Below are 19,047 nucleotides of genomic sequence, written 5' to 3' on the forward strand. Positions count from 1 at the left end.
TAGGTCACAGGGTCAAGTGTTCACTTATTAAGATGGGGATTCCCCAGTGGGTAGGTCACAGGGTCAAGTGTTCACTTTTTAAGATGGGGATTCCCCAGTGGGTTGGCCATAGGGTCAAGTCTTCACTTATTAAGATGGGGATTCCCCAGTGGGTAGGTCACAGGGTCAAGTGTTCACTTGTTAAGATGGGGATTCCCCAGTGGGTAGGTCACAGGGTCAAGTGTTCACTTATTAAGATGGGGATTCCCCAGTGGGTAGGTCACAGGGTCAAGTGTTCACTTATTAAGACGTGGTTCCCCAGTGGGTAGGTCACAGGGTCAAGTATTCACTTATTAAGATGGGGATTCCCCAGTGGGTTGGCCACAGGATCAAGTGTTCACTTATTAAGATGGGGATTCCCCAGTGGGTAGGTCACAGGGTCAAGTGTTCACTTATTAAGACGTGGTTCCCCAGTGGGTAGGTCACAGGGTCAAGTGTTCACTTATTAAGACGTGGTTCCCCAGTGGGTAGGTCACAGGATCAAGTGTTCACTTATTAAGATGGGGATTCCCCAGTGGGTTGGCCACAGGGTCAAGTGTTCACTTATTAAGACGTGGTTCCCCAGTGGGTAGGTCACAGGGTCAAGTGTTCACTTGTTAAGATGGGGATTCCCCAGTGGGTAGGTCACAGGGTCAAGTGTTCACTTATTAAGATGGGGATTCCCCAGTGGGTAGGTCACAGGGTCAAGTGTTCACTTATTAAGATGGGGATTCCCCAGTGGGTAGGTCACAGGGTCAAGTGTTCACTTATTAAGATGGGGATTCCCCAGTGGGTAGGTCACAGGGTCAAGTGTTCACTTATTAAGATGGGGATTCCCCAGTGGGTAGTTCACAGGGTCAAACCTTTGCTCATCCCCAAGCTGATGACTCTTTGTGCTGATTATACCACAGCTCAAGTCTTGGTGTCAATGTTTTACCCAAAGCTGTTTTATCCTCAAACCTTATCACATTACCACTGAGCAATCCATTTGCTGGAAGAAGCATTGGGAAATATTTTGTTTTATCAGACACTTTTTAGAATATTTTTGTCTACTTAAATTTTTTTTCATCAGCAGAGATATGTTAACATCCAAATAACAGCAAAAATCACCCAAGTGTCTTCAAATACTTAAGGCAACACATACTGATAGCTAACCTCAGTACAGACAAGCATTTTCATGGATGACAACCTCTTTATTGTGAAGGGTCACAATGTTTCGAAGTATGGTCCTACTTCTTCATCAGGTGAATGAAACAGTCATGAACACACAGCTATATATGTGCATGTTCAAACAACAATATAACAAAGGAAACCAGTAGTTAACAGGTGGATGGATGAGAGTAGAAGCCAGGGATTGATAATGCAGGCATGATTGGTAAGAAAAACAAATGGAAGCCAGCGAGGTGGGGTATAATTAGCACTGACTGAGTGGATGGAGAAAAGGAAAGACTGCAGTTGTTTAAGTATAGGAGAAAACACTTCTCCTCGGTTTTGGTAGACAATGTAAAACCGGAGGGGGAGGGAACCTTCATATATACTGTCAATGATGGGTAATTACAATGTAGATGATCATTTAAAGAAGCTACATAACAGTAACTGGTGCGTGCATAAAATCAATTTAATGACAGTAACTATAAGTAGATAATTTGACCTTCGTCGGCCTGGTGGCCGTGCGGTAGAGCGTCTGCCTACGAATGAGAGAACTGCAGTTCTAATCCCGCTTCAGAAAACGTTTGTATTGTGGCTTTAATCTCGCACAATATTTTTCAATTGATTTCAAACACTCATGTATCATTTGAATGTTGCTGTTCATATAAAGTTAGGAAAAGTAAAACCTGGGAAACCGTCTTACTAACAAAAAGTAAAACCTGGGAAGCCGTCTTACTAACGAAAAGTAAAACCTGGGAAGCTGTCTTACTAACGAAAAGTAAAACCTGGGAAGTCGTCTTACTAACGAAAAGTAAAACCTGGGAAGCCGTCTTACTAATGATTAAAACCTGTAACTCCAAAACAAAAATCTCAAACACAGTTATTCTGGGAAAACAAGAGATGACCTAATATATAGTGAGAAGCGCACTTTAGGTTTATATTGTGGTATACAATCTGATATAATGGACAGTTACAACAAATAAGTTCATTTATCGAACAATAACAAAATTAGATCATTCAATGTTTCATTCTTCATCAACTAAACATTCTGGACAGCAAATAAGAAGAGAAGATGTGTTCTGACAACAAAGCACTGAGCAAAGTCGTGTTGCCAAGCAACATTTCTATGGTGAGCAAGTTGTTTGCATTTCCACCTCGAACAGTATTTCCATAGAAGTAGTCAGGTAGGGACTAGGTTTCCAATCTAGGTATCATACCTGGCCATGGTGTGAATTTTGGAAAGTTTGTACAGTTAACATGCTAGCCACTTTCTCTCATTGGTCACTGAAACACATCTCTCCTTCATAAGGTCACAAGATCAGGATTTCTAAAATCAACTGTATAAAATTCAAATTCAGGAATATTTGCATTTCCTGTAGATTTGCAAGAAATTTAAGACTCTGAGCGGGCCTTGGTAAGTCTGTGGTCACACCACAAGAAAGAAGAATTCTATATCCATTCAACATTCCATGTTTCAGGAGTGTTTTCACAAGAATCTAACTAACACTAGAGTGACAGACAACATGGTGACGTCATGACAATTCAATGCTTATATTGAATGTATGTCCATATATACTTGGCAACAGTCAACATAAAATGTCACTGTAAGTTTTTAGGAACTACTGATCCATCTACTGAACAACATAAGCAAGCATTCCTATTCATAACATAAGAAAGATATTAATTGCCTTTCACATATGCTGGTATTTATTAATAAATTTAATTAATTTTATATGAAAACATAATGTAATATATCATAGTTCTGTTAAAATGTGTAGTGACCAGTTGTCATGGTTTGTATACCAGACTACCTTTAAACCTTAACCGTTCAATGTTAAGAATTCCCCTTACTGTATGAATGATCTCTCCCACTATGATCCTATGACCACCTCTGTACTATTGCACTTACTACTGAGAATGAATTAGGTCATGTCTCATTAACTGAGTTTCAGCATATGCAGGTGCCTGTACCACAATGAGGATGGACAAGACAATCCAGTGACTGTTGCAATAATCCATACTTATTGTATGACTCCGATGACTGTGTCAAGGCAACTGACTAGATAAAAGCTTCGGCTGGCGACATATTCAGCCCCGAATCCTCAATCGGGCAATACTTTATTAACCATAATTTTGACCTTTAGTGAGTGAATGACAGTGACTCTGACCTTTGGCCAGAGTGAAATTGTACAAATACGGTCAGAGTAAGATATACGTATATCATCGTCACTAATTAACTTGGACCAAAAGGTCTTCCTTGTGGATGATGACCCAGGAGTTTCCCAAGACAAGGCAAATATAATCAGTTATGGAAACCTCAAAGGATTAAGTGCACCATAAATCCAAAATGCTTGTTTCTTTGAAAGACCATGTCTGCATAATTTCAATTATGATAATTTTACATACACACAAAAAAGAATTACATAGTTTAATATATAATGTGCAGAAATTCCTAATGAACATATTTCCCTGATTCCCCATTTTTGAAAGTGAGTGAGTGAGTGAGTTTAGTTTTACGCTGCACTCAGCAATATTCCAGCTATATCACAGCGGTCTGTAAATAACCGAGTCTGGACCAGACAATCCAGTGATCAACCACATGAGCATCGATCTGCGCAATTGGGAACCGATGACATGCGTCAACCAAGTCAGCGAGCCTGACCACCCGATCCCGTTAGTCGCCTCTTACGACAAGCTGAGTCGCCTTTTATGGCAAGCATGGGTTGCTGAAGGCCTATTCTACCCCGGGACCTTCACGGGTCTTTTTGAAAGTGGGTTAAAAGTAACCTATATATACAGCTGTCACAATGTTTTACAAGGGTTTGTTTACTAAGTTACAATCCAGAGCATATGCATCATTAAGCATGTTAGGTTTTAATGAGACAACACTGTCTCTGTGGTTTTGAGATGCACCACACTTGTATATACAGTCTCTTTTTCTACAAGTAAGGTTAATCAAGTCAACAAAAGGGCATCACAAACAATGCTGGCCACATGAACTTGTAAGAGTGAATGTGTTTGCTTGTGTGCATGTCTGCTTCCTTTTGTGTTGTCTGTACCAGTTTGTGTGTGATTGAAATGGTCTAGAGAAGTTTTTGTAGATGTGTATGGCAGAGGTCTGTAAATAATCAACTCTGGACCAGAAAATCCAGTGAACATCAATTATGAAGCTGGGATAAGATGATGTGTGTTAACAAAGTCAGTGAGCCAGACCACGCAATCTCATCAGTCACCTCTTATGACAAGCATGGGTTACTGAAGATCAGTTCAAACCTAGATCTTCACATGTAGTGTTGGCTAGAAGAAATGTTTCTTGACTACATGTTAAGAGTTCCCCCTAGGCACATTTAGGCAGGCGCACTGCCCTGCCCTTTGACTTTTGCATCCTGCCCTTTTTCGCCTCAATTGCAGTCGTTTACTATGACGAGTATGTATTTACCAGACGCTATTTTCAAATTCTAATCTTAAAATACAAACTGAGAAGAGTAAAAACTTTCGAATTGAAATTATAGGACAATTTGACTTTTTATACATTTTGTTGTTTTTAAATAATCCTCACCAGCATGGCCTTTGAGGTTATGAAGTGCCCTTTTGCATGAATTTACCCTGCCCTTTCTGAACCCTAGGGGGACCACTAATGTTGTCTATGTTGACTACAGGGAAAATGTATGTTGGCTGGAAGGGATGTGTGTGTTGGCTTGTAGGAATATGTGTTGGCTGGAAGGGATGTGTGTGTTGGCTTGTAGGAATATGTGTTGGCTGGAAGGGATGTGTGTGTTGGCTTGTAGGAATATGTGTTGACTGGAAGGGATGTGAGTGTAGGCTTGTAGGAATATGTGTTGACTGGAAGGGATGTGTGTGTTGGCTTGTAGGAATATGTGTTGGCTGGAAGGGATGTGTGTGTTGGCTTGTAGGAATATGTGTTGGCTGGAAGGGATGTGTGTGTTGGCTTGTAGGAATATGTGTTGGCTGGAAGGGATGTGTGTGTTGGCTTGTAGGAATATGTGTTGGCTGGAAGGGATGTGTGTGTTGGCTTGTAGGAATATGTGTTGACTGGAAGGGATGTGAGTGTTGGCTTGTAGGAATATGTGTTGGCTGGAAGGGATGTGTGTGTTGGCTTGTAGGAATATGTGTTGGCTGGAAGGGATGTGTGTGTTAGCTTGTAGGAATATGTGTTGGCTGGAAGGGATGTGTGTGTTGGCTTGTAGGAATATGTGTTGGCTGGAAGGAATGTACGTTATGGCGAAAAAGTTAGTGAGTGAATGTGGCAGTATTGGCTAGAAGGAATGTGTATGTTGGTTATAGGTGGAGTGTGTGTTGACTACAGGGGATGTGTGTGCTGACTACAGGAAATGTGTGTCGACTACAGGCATGTGTGTGTTGACTACAGGGGATGCATGTGTTAGGTACATGAGATGTATGTGTTGACTACAGGGATGTGTGTGTTGACTACAGGGATGTGTGTTGACTACAGGGATGTGTGTTGACTACAGGGATGTGTGTTGACTACAGTGGATGTGTGTTGGCCAGAGGGAATATGTGTGTTGGCTACAGGGAATGTGTGCATCGACTACAGGGATGTGTGTTGACTACAGGGGATGTGTGTGTTGACTACAGGGGATGTGTGTGTTGACTACAGGGATGTGTGTGTTGACTACAGGGAATGTGTGTGTTGACTACAGGGATGTGTGTGTTGACTACAGGGATGTGTGTTGACTACAGGGGATGTGTGGTGGCCAGAGGGAATATGTGTGTTGGCGACAGGGAATGTGTGTGTTGACTACAGGGATGTGTGTTGACTACAGGGATGTGTGTTGGCCGAGGGAATGTGTGTGTTGACTACAGGGAATGTGTGTGTTGGCTACAGGGGATGCGTGTGTTGGTTACAAGGAATGTGTGAAACAATGTGTTCTTTTGCTAGGGGTGGAGTTCACTGACCTTGGAGGTAACAAGCTTGGCATGAAACTGCTCCACATAATGGCGGAGAAAGATCAGGAACTGTGTGAGTCCAACTTTGTTCTGTAGGTGACGCAACAAAAAGAATCCCTGGAACAGAGGTGTTGAGTGAGTTACAGTGACATGACAGTACTAACACAAACATGGTGGTGTCCTGTGCACCTTGGAATAACTATTTCAGAGGTGTTGATATCCCAAATTGTGTAGTCCTTCTCCATTACTGTCACTCTACATGGTTTCAGGCCCATAATGTTCATGTATATATGAATTCAGGCACAACAACCAGTTTTATTAAAGAAATGTTTTATTCATACAAAGAGCCAGTGAAGAAAGATGTAGTTCATTCATACCAATATGTCATTTTCTCACATTGATGAAAGCTATAGAGAAAATATTCACGACTAAAATGACAAGTAATCAAGTGAACAATTTTGCTGGATCATATTGACATGGCCACAAATAAAATTCAGAATTTTTACCCAAAATCATAAAATTAAGTAGAAATTTGAATCCTGTTAATAATGTCTGGGTACTTATCTCTGTGTATATGCACATGCCCTACTTCAGGTTATAAGGTGTATGGTGTCATCAGAAAATCAATCAACAAAAGGCTAGAGGCATTTTTTAGAAATATTAATATTACATGCAATTTTCTATTCAGCATTTGTTGAATGGATGCTCTCAGATTAATCCAATCAGAATCATTTTATCAGTTCAAGATCTCATTTGACAAAGATTGAAACAGTTTGCTGACAAACCAAGCTCCCAATGAGCTGTGACAGTAATCTCAGCTTGTTACCAAAGACAGTCAATGTATGCTTCTCAAACTCCATTGGTCAATAAAGCCTCTGACGTTAAAACATCGCAAATCCATATGCTCAAACATTTCTGATTTTACAAAATCAATATATGAAAATCCTACAACACAGAAAAAATTCCAGAACAACAGTAATCCTTGAGCATGTAAGAGGGACAACATAATCAGCAAATACCACAGAATGGGAAACAAAACATCCTTGCATCCATACATTAGGTAGCTCTGATAATCTGAAAACTGTCTTTTTTCCTAAAGAGATATTTAACAGCAGTTTGAGTATGATGAAAGGAGGAATCTGTCCTCCCTCTGTGTTCCCAAGTTGTACAGAAACCATATGGAGATAGGGACAAACCCACCTTGAAATGTACCCCTTCTGAAGTTAAGAGGTTGGTCTCTTTCAATTCCTCAAAAGTTTCTATGAACATACTGGTAATTCCCAAATGCAACCAGCTTCCACACTGAAGTACTGACATAACACCAAAGTCAAACAAATGCAGTAAAACTGATGGAACTATATTTACAGATGGTCACTAGTTTCACTCAGTCGACCTGAACGTTTAATCCCACGGATGAAACATAATTCTCATTTACATCAGGACTAACTGAATGTGAAGTCAGTATGTCCTTTCCCCAACTTCATTGTTGTTTCCATGTCAAAACATGGAGTGGTCATGCTACTTGAAACCTGCAGAAACAGACTCTGTCCATTGTGTCAACTATAGGATCACTTCACTTTCCTCTACCATGACAAATACAATCACCTACAGTTACCAAATGTCCAATTTTATGTGAACATACATTCCTTACACACATCAAGTGTGTGTGCACCATGCAATGACTTTCTTCCTTTGGACACACAACCTTGCTCAAGTACAGTCAAAACTTTGCTTTCCCAATGGCCAACAGTCCCTCTTGATAATATTTCATTGTCTCTACATGGAATCTTCAGCAGAAACAAAACTGAGTTCTAAAAACAAGATCCATTCAGAATCCTACACAACACTGTTATACATAATCTTATACACTAGCCCTATAATGAATCCTCAGTACCTACCATATTCTGAATCCTACACAATACTCTGATACTGAATTTCAAGCAATAGCTCTGTACTGAATCCTAAGCACTACATTCTGAATCCTAACCAACACCCTTACACTGAATCTTATACACTAATTCTATACTGAATCCTGGTTACTTGTTCCATTTTGAATCCTAACAATACCATGACATCAAGTCTTAAAGATTACTTGTATTCTGAATCCTGGGGTTATTACTGCTCCATTCTGAATCCTTAACACTTCCTCCATATTTAATGTTCAAGAATTGCTCCAAATTGAAGTTCTTGCTCCATAAAGAGTCCTAAAAGACTAAGTGTGACCTCAAACAGAGACGTTACTAACTGAAGCATCATAAAATGTCGACCCACCTTGAGGTAATGCACTTGCATGAAGGTCTTGTCTGGGTTCATCCCATTCTTCACATACTGAACCTCCTCAGAGGCTGCCAGGAGTTGCTCCCCTTTGTTTGGCCTGCCATGCATACAGTAATCAGTTTCATTGTTATCAGATCTCTTCATGAAGCCTGGGGATACATAACAGTATATTCTACTTATTCTACTACAGCAAAACGTGGACTATATTCCACGTTATACTACTGAAGTGAGTGAGTGAGTTTACTTTTATGCCACCTATTGTACTGAATAGAGTCAGGTTATATTCCATGTATTCTGTTACAGCAGAGTCAGGACATACAGTCCGTACTGCATCATCGATTAATCAGGACAGTGTCAATCTCTTATATGGACAATATTTTATCTCAACATACTCTAAAACAAGATCCCCATGGGTGTCTTAAACACTGAAAAAAACACACAAAAACACTTAAGTTCTGTTGTATGCCACATCAGTTTTCTATCGTTTTTTGTATACTAACCTGTTAAAATGTTTTAGGTTGTATGGAAAATGTAGCCGCTAATTTATCACAGCATTTGCCATGAACCCCCAGACTCTACAGATTCACAAATAGAACCTGCTTCAGGACCAACAGAAAATGTAGTGATAACCAAAAGTGTTGCTTTTATGCCAGAAAATGAATGAATAGGTAAAGCTAGTTACAGTATTTCAGTTACAACACAGCATGTTAGTCTGATGTGGGAGTATTTCAGTAATAACACAGCATGTTAGTCTGATGTGGGAGTATTTCAGTAATAACACACTGTCTTAGATTGAGGTGGGTGTTGTTCAGTTATAACACAGCATGTTAGTCTGATGTGGGAGTATTTCAGTAATAACACACTGTCTTAGATTGAGGTGGGTGTTGTTCACTTATAACACAGCATGTTAGTCTGATGTGGGAGTATTTCAGTTATAACACAGCATGTTAGTCTGATGTGGGAGTATTTCAGTAATAACACACTGTCTTAGATTGAGGTGGGTGTTGTTCAGTTATAACACAGCATGTTAGTCTGATGTGGGAGTATTTCAGTAATAACACACTGTCTCAGATTGAGGTGGGTGTTGTTCAGTTATAACACAGCATGTTAGTCTGATGTGGGAGTATTTCAGTTATAACACAGCATGTTAGTCTGATGTGGGAGTATTTCAGTAATAACACACTGTCTTAGATTGAGGTGGGTGTTGTTCAGTTATAACACAGCATGTTAGTCTGATGTGGGAGTATTTCAGTTATAACACACTGTCTTAGATTGAGGTGGGTGTTGTTCAGTTATAACACAGCATGTTAGTCTGATGTGGGAGTATTTCAGTAATAACACACTGTCTTAGATTGAGGTGGGTGTTGTTCAGTTATAACACAGCATGTTAGTCTGATGTGGGAGTATTTCAGTAATAACACACTGTCTTAGATTGAGGTGGGTGTTGTTCAGTTATAACACAGCATGTTAGTCTGATGTGGGAGTATTTCAGTAATAACACACTGTCTTAGATTGAGGTGGGTGTTGTTCACTTATAACACAGCATGTTAGTCTGATGTGGGAGTATTTCAGTAATAACACAGCATGTTAGTCTGATGTGGGAGTATTTCAGTAATAACACACTGTCTTAGATTGAGGTGGGTGTTGTTCAGTTATAACACAGCATGTTAGTCTGATGTGGGAGTATTTCAGTAATAACACACTGTCTTAGATTGAGGTGGGTGTTGTTCACTTATAACACAGCATGTTAGTCTGATGTGGGAGTATTTCAGTTATAACACAGCATGTTAGTCTGATGTGGGAGTATTTCAGTAATAACACACTGTCTTAGATTGAGGTGGGTGTTGTTCAGTTATAACACAGCATGTTAGTCTGATGTGGGAGTATTTCAGTTATAACACACTGTCTTAGATTGAGGTGGGTGTTGTTCAGTTATAACACAGCATGTTAGTCTGATGTGGGAGTATTTCAGTAATAACACACTGTCTTAGATTGAGGTGGGTGTTGTTCAGTTATAACACAGCATGTTAGTCTGATGTGGGAGTATTTCAGTAATAACACACTGTCTTAGATTGAGGTGGGTGTTGTTCAGCTATAACACAGCATGTTAGTCTGATGTGGGAGTATTTCAGTAATAACACACTGTCTAAGATTGAGGTGGGTGTTGTTCAGTTATAACACAGCATGTTAGTCTGATGTGGGAGTATTTCAGTAATAACACACTGTCTTAGATTGAGGTGGGTGTTGTTCAGTTATAACACAGCATGTTAGTCTGATGTGGGAGTATTTCAGTAATAACACACTGTCTCAGATTGAGGTGGGTGTTGTTCAGTTATAACACAGCGTGTTAGTCTGATGTGGGAGTATTTCAGTAATAACACAGCATGTTAGTCTGATGTGGGAGTATTTCAGTTATAACACAGCATGTTAGTCTGATGTGGGAGTATTTCAGTAATAACACACTGTCTTAGATTGAGGTGGGTGTTGTTCAGTTATAACACAGCATGTTAGTCTGATGTGGGAGTATTTCAGTAATAACACACTGTCTCAGATTGAGGTGGGTGTTGTTCAGTTATAACACAGCATGTTAGTCTGATGTGGGAGTATTTCAGTAATAACACACTGTCTCAGATTGAGGTGGGTGTTGTTCAGTTATAACACAGCATGTTAGTCTGATGTGGGAGTATTTCAGTAATAACACACTGTCTCAGACTGAGGTGAGTGTTTTTCCGTTGTAACACAGCATGTTAGTCTGATGTGGGAGTATTCCGACAGAACAGTGTGCTAGCCTGATATGGGAGTATTTCGGTAATAACACACTGTCTTAGATTGAGGTGGGTGTTTTTCAGTTATAACACAACATGTTAGTCTGATATGGATGGATTCATGTTTATCTCTAATTTACATTTCAATTCATCATCTGTAGTGTTATCTACTTGAATCACCACAGGCATGGGCAATAGCAAAGGAATCAGTCATGTTTGTATTGGCATATCTCTCATTGTTCCAACTTTCTTTACCGCTTTTGTCTGCTACTTCACTTGATTTCTTCCGGAATAATGTTGAAATGCTTCCTGGTTATTTAGTTTTACTACTCATGGTTATTTTCATTTGTGATTTAGATCATTAAAGATCACAAGAAGCTTAGCATTTCACACAGCCATAAATCTGTCAGCTATCACTTAAAATCATGACACATTGTGTTAAAATGTCAGAGGTTTCACTGCACATAAACATATTTCCCTTGAAACCCCAGCAACGCAAATACACAGCTGTCCCAGAGGTGACATAGATAATCAACGCTTAGAAGAAAAAGAAGCTGACTTAATCATACTTGTAATGTTCATAGATTCATCCTTGATTTACTTCTCAAATATTGACTTGCTCCTGTGCAAGTTAGACTAGTAATTAGATTGCACTTTGTAATACTGGGTTGAACCAATGCAAGTATCAAAGCACTAAATCAAGCCTTGCCATGGAAAAGCCGAAGACATATTCACATTAAGTCAATAAACTCAAAACAAACTAACACATGTTTGGGACACACATAACAAGACGTAACTTAGTATACAAAAGTACACCCCGTCATACAACAGAGTCACAAGGTCCAACACATTAACGTGGCTCTTCACACAGAATGGGTCAGTTCCCTACATGAGTCCAATGTTTGAAGCCCCATGCTATAATCAGCTTCCTCCCTCCATCAAATACACACTCATTCACTGGAACCAATCTAAACGGACTCTCCTACCGGAGCATCTGGAGCTCCTGGTCTGTGTTCTCCATCTCTGCCAGGAGAGTCCTCTGCTTCAGCAACACTCGTAGTTCCAGTCGATCCCGTATCTCAGTTTCACTCCACTGCAGAGAAAAAATACACCAAGTATCAACAATGGCCCTTACACTAAGTGGGTTAATGACTAGCAATGTAAGCACACAGTGCACACCATGGTATAGACCTTAAGACCAGGTGAACTAATGTCTCAGATACCATGTCTCGGTTACCAGGCACACTATGGTATGAACCTTAAGATCAGGGGAGCTAATGACAACACAAGGACTCGGGTACCTAGCACACCAAGGTATAGAACTTAAGACCTGGTGAGCTAATGACAACACAAAGAGTCAGATACCTGGCACACCAGGGTATAGAACTTAAGACAAGTTGAGCTAATGACAACACAATGGGTCAGATACCTAGCACATCATGTTATTGACCTTAAGACAAGGTGAGCTAATGACAACACAAAGAGTCAGATACCTGGCACACCAGGGTATAGAACTTAAGACAAGGTGAGCTAATGACACCACAACGGGTCAGTTACCTGGCACACCCTGGCATGGATAATATCCTCAAGATATGTACAGAAGCCTTCTGTCAGCCACTCCTCTGTCCAGTCTTGTGGACCAATCAGAAGCCCGAACCAGGAGTGGCAGATCTCGTGGGCCACCCGGAAACACATGGAGCTGTCTCCCACCAGTACAGACTGGGACAGCAGCAACAGGTTGGGACTAGAGAACAACACTGATAGACCTCAGAAAAAGATATGTTAAAGATTAGTTAAATCATAGAAACAAACACACACAAGCACAACAGCCTGAAGCATGGTATGGTATCCTGAATCACAGCTATATTGTCATGAAGATGTTAGAAACACTGCATTTACCATTATTGTTCTAAACTCCCATCTACAGGAATACCTTCCAGTGGTTTTGTTTGGTGAGAATGGTTTCATTCTGCATTTTGCAGTATTCCTGCCATATCAGAACATGGACACCAAAAATGGGCATCTTTTTGGAAATATCCCCACAACAACAAAGTATTACAGTGTAGGCTTTGACATAGAATCTCCCACACTGCCCTGTGATAGTGAACCTGTGAATACTCATAAGCAGAAGTAGCAATCTCAGCTGTCTGTCTAGCTGTTTCATCATCAAGTGTGGGTATAAGGTACATCAACAGACAATATAAACTTTCCAAAGTTTAAATATGCTAATTGATATAACATGTAAGTATTGAGATCAATAGCATGATACAGTTACCTCATCCAAGTCATATAAACATGGTAAAAGTAGCATGAGGCACTGATGCCTCAGAGGCCTGCCTCACATTGTTGACCCTTTTGGCAAATAGGTCTATTTACGGAGATACGAATCTCTGACTGATGAGTCGAAATGCCTTTCTAATATACATTCCATTGGAGATGGTTGCAGCTGGTGTGACAGAGCATCGGCCATAACGATGTGACATGCCATTATGTGGAGGTCCAAGTCGTCAACGATCTAAAACACTTGAAAATCTCTGGATCCTAGAGAACTTTGACTTGTTTGAGTAATGCTCAGATGCCTGCTTGAGGACTGTAGTCAAAATATCAATCGACTTTATCATCATTACTTCTCTGGAGTCCCAAGTAACAAATATAGCAACATTCTCAATTCTGCCATCAAATACCATAGATGATGACCAAGGAGCCTGATACAAGGGTTGAGTGAGTGAGTGAGTGAGTGAGTGAGTGAGTGAGTGAGTGAGTGAGTGAGTGAGTGAGTGAGTGAGTGAGTGAGTGAGTGAGTGAGTGAGTGAGTGAGTGAGTGAGTGAGTGAGTGAGTGAGTGAGTGAGTTAAAGTTTTATGTTGCACTCAGCAATATTCAAGCCATATGGCGGCGGTCTCAAGGGTTTAGTAAAGTTGTCGCCCCAAGATGAAGCTGATAACAATCCTTGCTGGCATAGTAGATTCAATCCCGCAGATATAGAGGCTGGATGCTCCAAGATAAATTGTTGATCCTTCTTCTGAGTGGTGAGTGCAGAGAGGATTATCCTTTTGTCTTCAGTCTCTTATGTGAGCCTCCTTGATAGTCCTGGAACAGGCATGTCCAAAGAAGGTACACCGAGTGATTGTATCCAGTTGAGTCAGTCACTTATCCTCCACTTTGTAGGATCTGTTGCGAGTCTCGCTGATGAACTTGTGGGCCTTATCTATGTCAGGCACTTACATAAAGGGCTCCATGTGATGTCGTGGGAATCGACTCAAACTCAACAAAAATAACACTTTACACTCGTTTCAATGTCAATAATTTGAACATTTTGGAAAATGGGTTTGAAAAGTTGATTGTATTCAATTCTCTTGTCATTAAAGATGCTATAGCATACAGATCATGTTTGTCATGATGGAATCGGCTCCACCAGAAATGCGACTACAATGTCCATGATCATGGAGCTTGGGAAATGCACCCGCCATATTTGTACCAACATGACACAAAGCTCCTGCAAGTTCTGTGAAGGGTTCCTTAATTGATGGAGCTGCCTGCTTAACACATCCCACACATGCTCTATGGGGTTAAGGTCGGGAGATCTTGAGGGCCACTGAGTTCCTGAGGAAACTTGTTCTTAAATTGGTCGTATGAGGTCTGGTATCCTCCTGTTGGAAAGTCAGGCCTGGGCCATGAGCTGCCATGAATGGCAAAAGCTCCGGAACAAGCACCTGATCCCTGTATGCTGCCACATTAAGGTTTCCCTGGATGACCATGAGTCGGGATCGAACATGACCGTTAATAGCACCCCAAACCATAACGCCCCAAAATCGATCCACTTCCTGTACGCAACACTGGGCATCGCATTCTCTTCGTCTTCTCAAAACTCTAACCCTTCCATCAGCAAAGGTAAATTGAGAACCTTGATTCATCACTAAACACAACCCTATTCTAATTGCGCAGGGTCCATATCAGGTGCTGTCGTGCCCAGAGAAGACGTTGACGTCACTGGAAACGGGTTAGAATTGATCCATGATATGACTGCCGGGCATGAAGACGAGCAGAGCGCAGGCGATTTTGAATGGTTTGGGCAGTCACTCAAACTCCAAACAATACATTCCCAGTGGATGTGGCAGTGCCAAACCAATTATGCAGATGACGTCGGACAATCTGTTGGTCTTCTGCGTGTCATGTCACACGTGGTCGACCAGAGCGGGGGCGGTCAGCTGTGGTGATTCTTTGATGGAGACGTGTCTGGAGATTATGGATGGTCTGTCAACTGCATCCCATAACCCTTGCAACATCAGTGACGGACGTTCCTGTATTCAGCATGGCACACTATTTGACAGTCGTGGCATTGCAAATTAGCAAATAATTGACCATAAAAACATGTTTTTCTGAGATGACACTCTACTCTGCTACTGTGTGATCAATTGCACATGTATCAATAGGTCACATGACTTGTGGCACATGGAAACTTGATTTTAGCATGCAGTGCTCTCCCCCTTGCTATGTAGGCCCGACCAGTAGAATGAATGTGTGACGTAATGCCCGTGACAATGCATTTAACCATAATCACAACAAGAACTCTTTCAAGAAAACACTATTTTGAAAAATAATGAGTGTCAAGTTTTTATTTTTGGTGAGTTTATATGCGGATAAAGCGACAACAGTCATAATTTACACTGAGAGCACGATTTTATCAACTATGACCAAGTCAAAGAGTCAAATAAGAGTCATAAGAGGACGACATAACCCCCGGCACCCAAATATTTGAAAGGACAAATTATTTGAGAGTTACTTGATTTTTTTTTTGATTAAGTTTGAACCGTTTCTGTGGAAATCATGAAAAATATAAAAGCCATATATCTGTAAACAGAAGTCCAAATCGTTTCCATGGAAACCAGGAAAATTAAAAATGCAAAAACTTTGTAAATAGCAAAACGCACCACTTTGGTGTCTGCCTCAAAAATCTGCCAAGTTTCGCAGAAAGATATTACGAAGTTTTCAAGTTGTGCTCTGGAAACCAGCCTCAATGAATTGTTTCCATGGAAACTAAGAAAATGATAAATGAAAAAAATCTGTAAATAGCAAAAGGCGCCACCTTAGGTCAGCCACACATATTTGCCAAGTTTTGCTGACAGATATTAAGAAGTTTTCAAGTTGTGCTCTGGAAACGAAACACACCTCTCACTTTTGAGACTAAGTCGAAAATGTTTCCATGGAAACCTAGAAAATAATAAATCACAAAAACCTGTAAATAGCAAAAGGCACCACTTTAGGTTCTGATTGATATATCTACCAACTTTTGCAGAAAAATACTGAATTTGTTTTTTCAGTTATGCTCCGGAAACAAATCCCACCCCGCCATTAGACTAAGACCAAAACATTCCATGGAAAAACAAAGAAAGTAATAATGCTAAAAATCTTGTGAGGGAAGACAAAGCAGGCAACAGAGGAACTCTCCTGTGAGGTGAAGGAAGACAACAAAGACAACAGAAAAACAAAGAAAGTAATAATGCTAAAAAGCAGGCAACAGAGGAACTCTCCTGTGAGGTGAAGGAAGACAACAAAGACAACAGAAAAACAAAGAAAGTAATAATGCTAAAAATCTGTAAGTAGCTAAAGGCACAACCATAGGCTCAGATTTTATATCTATCAATTATGGTCTAAAAATATTGAACGGTTTTTGAGTTATGCTCCAGAAACAAAATGATTGCGGACCAATGGACCTACGGACAGACGGATGAAGCATTGACTACATCCCCAGGCACATGCCAGTTGCATAAAAATGTGTCCAAAACATGTTAATAACTTTCAGCAATAAGTTTACATCATGATGAAAATAATTACAATCCAAAAACCGAATACAACACAATTTAGACTACAGGACCAAACTATATTCAGAACTCATCACTCTATCAGGACCCAAAGTGCCTGCAACCGTCCTCGTCGGGTGATAAAGGAGAGAGTGACAAGATGTCTGGTCATGTGACTGTATTGGCGGAAAAGGGAGGCCTCCAGTCAGGGAGTGTACAATATGTCTTCTTCAATTAGAAGGGAACTTCAAGGGATATCAAATGTTAAAAAAAAACCCAAACATTTCTATGACAGACTGAATGTTGTCTCAATCACAATGATCATGATGTTGATCATAGGATTGTCTCATCCAGACTCAATTTACTTACAGACTGCTGAAATTTAGAAGTAATATTGCTGAGTGTGGCATTAAACACCAAACAAAGAACAAAACCAACTACGACATAACAGGTAAAAACCCACCTCGCCATGCCTAGACTGTCGAAGCAATGCGGGACAATGAGGATGTCGAGCCTCTGGAAGGGGTGTGGACCAAGAATGGCATATACCTCTCTCAGGCACCGAGGGACATACACGGCGAGCTCCTGCTGAACTAACGGCACCAGGCATGCAGGGACAAACACACGACATGGCACTGCTGGACCCACAGCATAATTCACAGGGCATGTCAGGCCGTGGTGGCTAGGACATGCAGACTGACTGGAAAAGCAGAACACATTTGTACATGCATGTGTTGATATTTCTTCACTGTACAATCTATATGAAATTATGATGACTGCAAAATGATATAGATGGACCAATAATAACAGATAGCTATATGCTGCTCTACTCTTTCAGTATCTAAAACACAAACTTCTGGCAGGTTGTTCCATCATGAAAACAATTAAATTCTTTATATTATATAGGAAATTTTCATGTAGAATATCACACCTTTGTTACAAATATTTTACAACAATTCCAGAGAATCACAGAAAGGCAAGGGAGATCTCCTGTTGGAGGAGTTGCATAAAAGAACAAGGAGTTCTCCTCTAAATGAAGACAATGGTGGCAAAGAGGAGCTCTCTTGTGAGGGAAGACAAAGCAGGCAACAGAGGAACTCTCCTGTGAGGTGAAGGAAGACAACAAAGACAACAGAGAGTTCTCTTGTTAGGTTAGGGAAGACAATGAAAACAACAGAGCGCTCTCATGTGATGTGAAGGAAGACAACGCAGACAACAGGGAGCTGTCCTGCCACTGAAGTCTTCCTCTAGGAAAGATGAGAATAATTAGCTCCATTGCCACTGGAGAGTGTCAGTACCTCGATGTCTGCATATCTTGCTCCAGCATGACATCAACCCGTGTCCAAGTCCCGACAGCTATCGCCAGAGTGGATGTGGGCATTGGCATCGTACTGTAGTAATAGTAGGTCTTCCAGCCTGGAACATCACACATCAGTAGCGTTAGGAATTGGTTGAAACCTCATGACTGATGACTGCTTCATTAGCAAGGAACACGAATAAAAACAAAAATTGGTTGTTGTTATTTTTCAGATTTTCCAATTCAGGTTGTTATTGCAAGATATGTATAATATGATGCATTGTGCTACTTTAAAGTGATGATTAATAGTAATAATAATATATCATGAACAGAAACTTCCTGCAGTCATCTTATCTATGTGCTCTTTGCCTAATGACATATGACAGTTGACAAATATACATACTTACAATTGATCAGAGTTAAATTGTAGAGTAATTTGTCGTGAAACGCTGGTGTTTTGGTTCTGTTTAGATTTAGTGGAAACCTCTGGTATACTGCCACTACATGCAGTTGCAATTGCATGAATTTGTTAGCCTTGTTGTAGTTAATGACAAAACTATTAATTTATAACATTGCTTTGTTGCTTGCAGATGAAAATGTTCACATACAGATTCCTGGTTAACCTATAGTTAAATAAACACATATGGAACTCACCCTGGGTGACTGATGATGTAAAGAACTCACCCTTGGATACTGATGATGCACAGAAGAGAGAGATGATGTACAGTACAGTACAGTAGAGAACTCACACCCAGGTGACTGATGATGTACACAACTTACCCTAGGATACTGTTGGTGTAGAGAACTCACTT

The 19,047-nt window shown here is 40.4% G+C and overlaps 1 protein-coding gene across 1 annotated transcript in view; it reads right to left on the reverse strand.

Moving 5' to 3' along the window:
* Nucleotides 1-19,047, reverse strand: part of LOC137290745 (aminopeptidase O-like) — a 91,952-nt gene that overhangs the window by 69,397 nt on the left and 3,508 nt on the right. Inside the window, exons 3-8 of the mRNA XM_067821862.1 lie at nucleotides 18,237-18,354; nucleotides 17,402-17,638; nucleotides 12,696-12,882; nucleotides 12,125-12,231; nucleotides 8,368-8,470; nucleotides 6,106-6,213 (exon numbers count right to left, since the gene is read on the reverse strand). Coding sequence (XP_067677963.1) covers nucleotides 6,106-6,213; nucleotides 8,368-8,470; nucleotides 12,125-12,231; nucleotides 12,696-12,882; nucleotides 17,402-17,638; nucleotides 18,237-18,354 — 860 coding nt within the window. The remainder of the gene's footprint in view (nucleotides 1-6,105; nucleotides 6,214-8,367; nucleotides 8,471-12,124; nucleotides 12,232-12,695; nucleotides 12,883-17,401; nucleotides 17,639-18,236; nucleotides 18,355-19,047) is intronic.

The sequence above is a fragment of the Haliotis asinina genome, chromosome 7 (genome assembly GCF_037392515.1).
Source record: "Haliotis asinina isolate JCU_RB_2024 chromosome 7, JCU_Hal_asi_v2, whole genome shotgun sequence".
In the NCBI taxonomy this organism is placed as follows: domain Eukaryota; kingdom Metazoa; phylum Mollusca; class Gastropoda; order Lepetellida; family Haliotidae; genus Haliotis; species Haliotis asinina.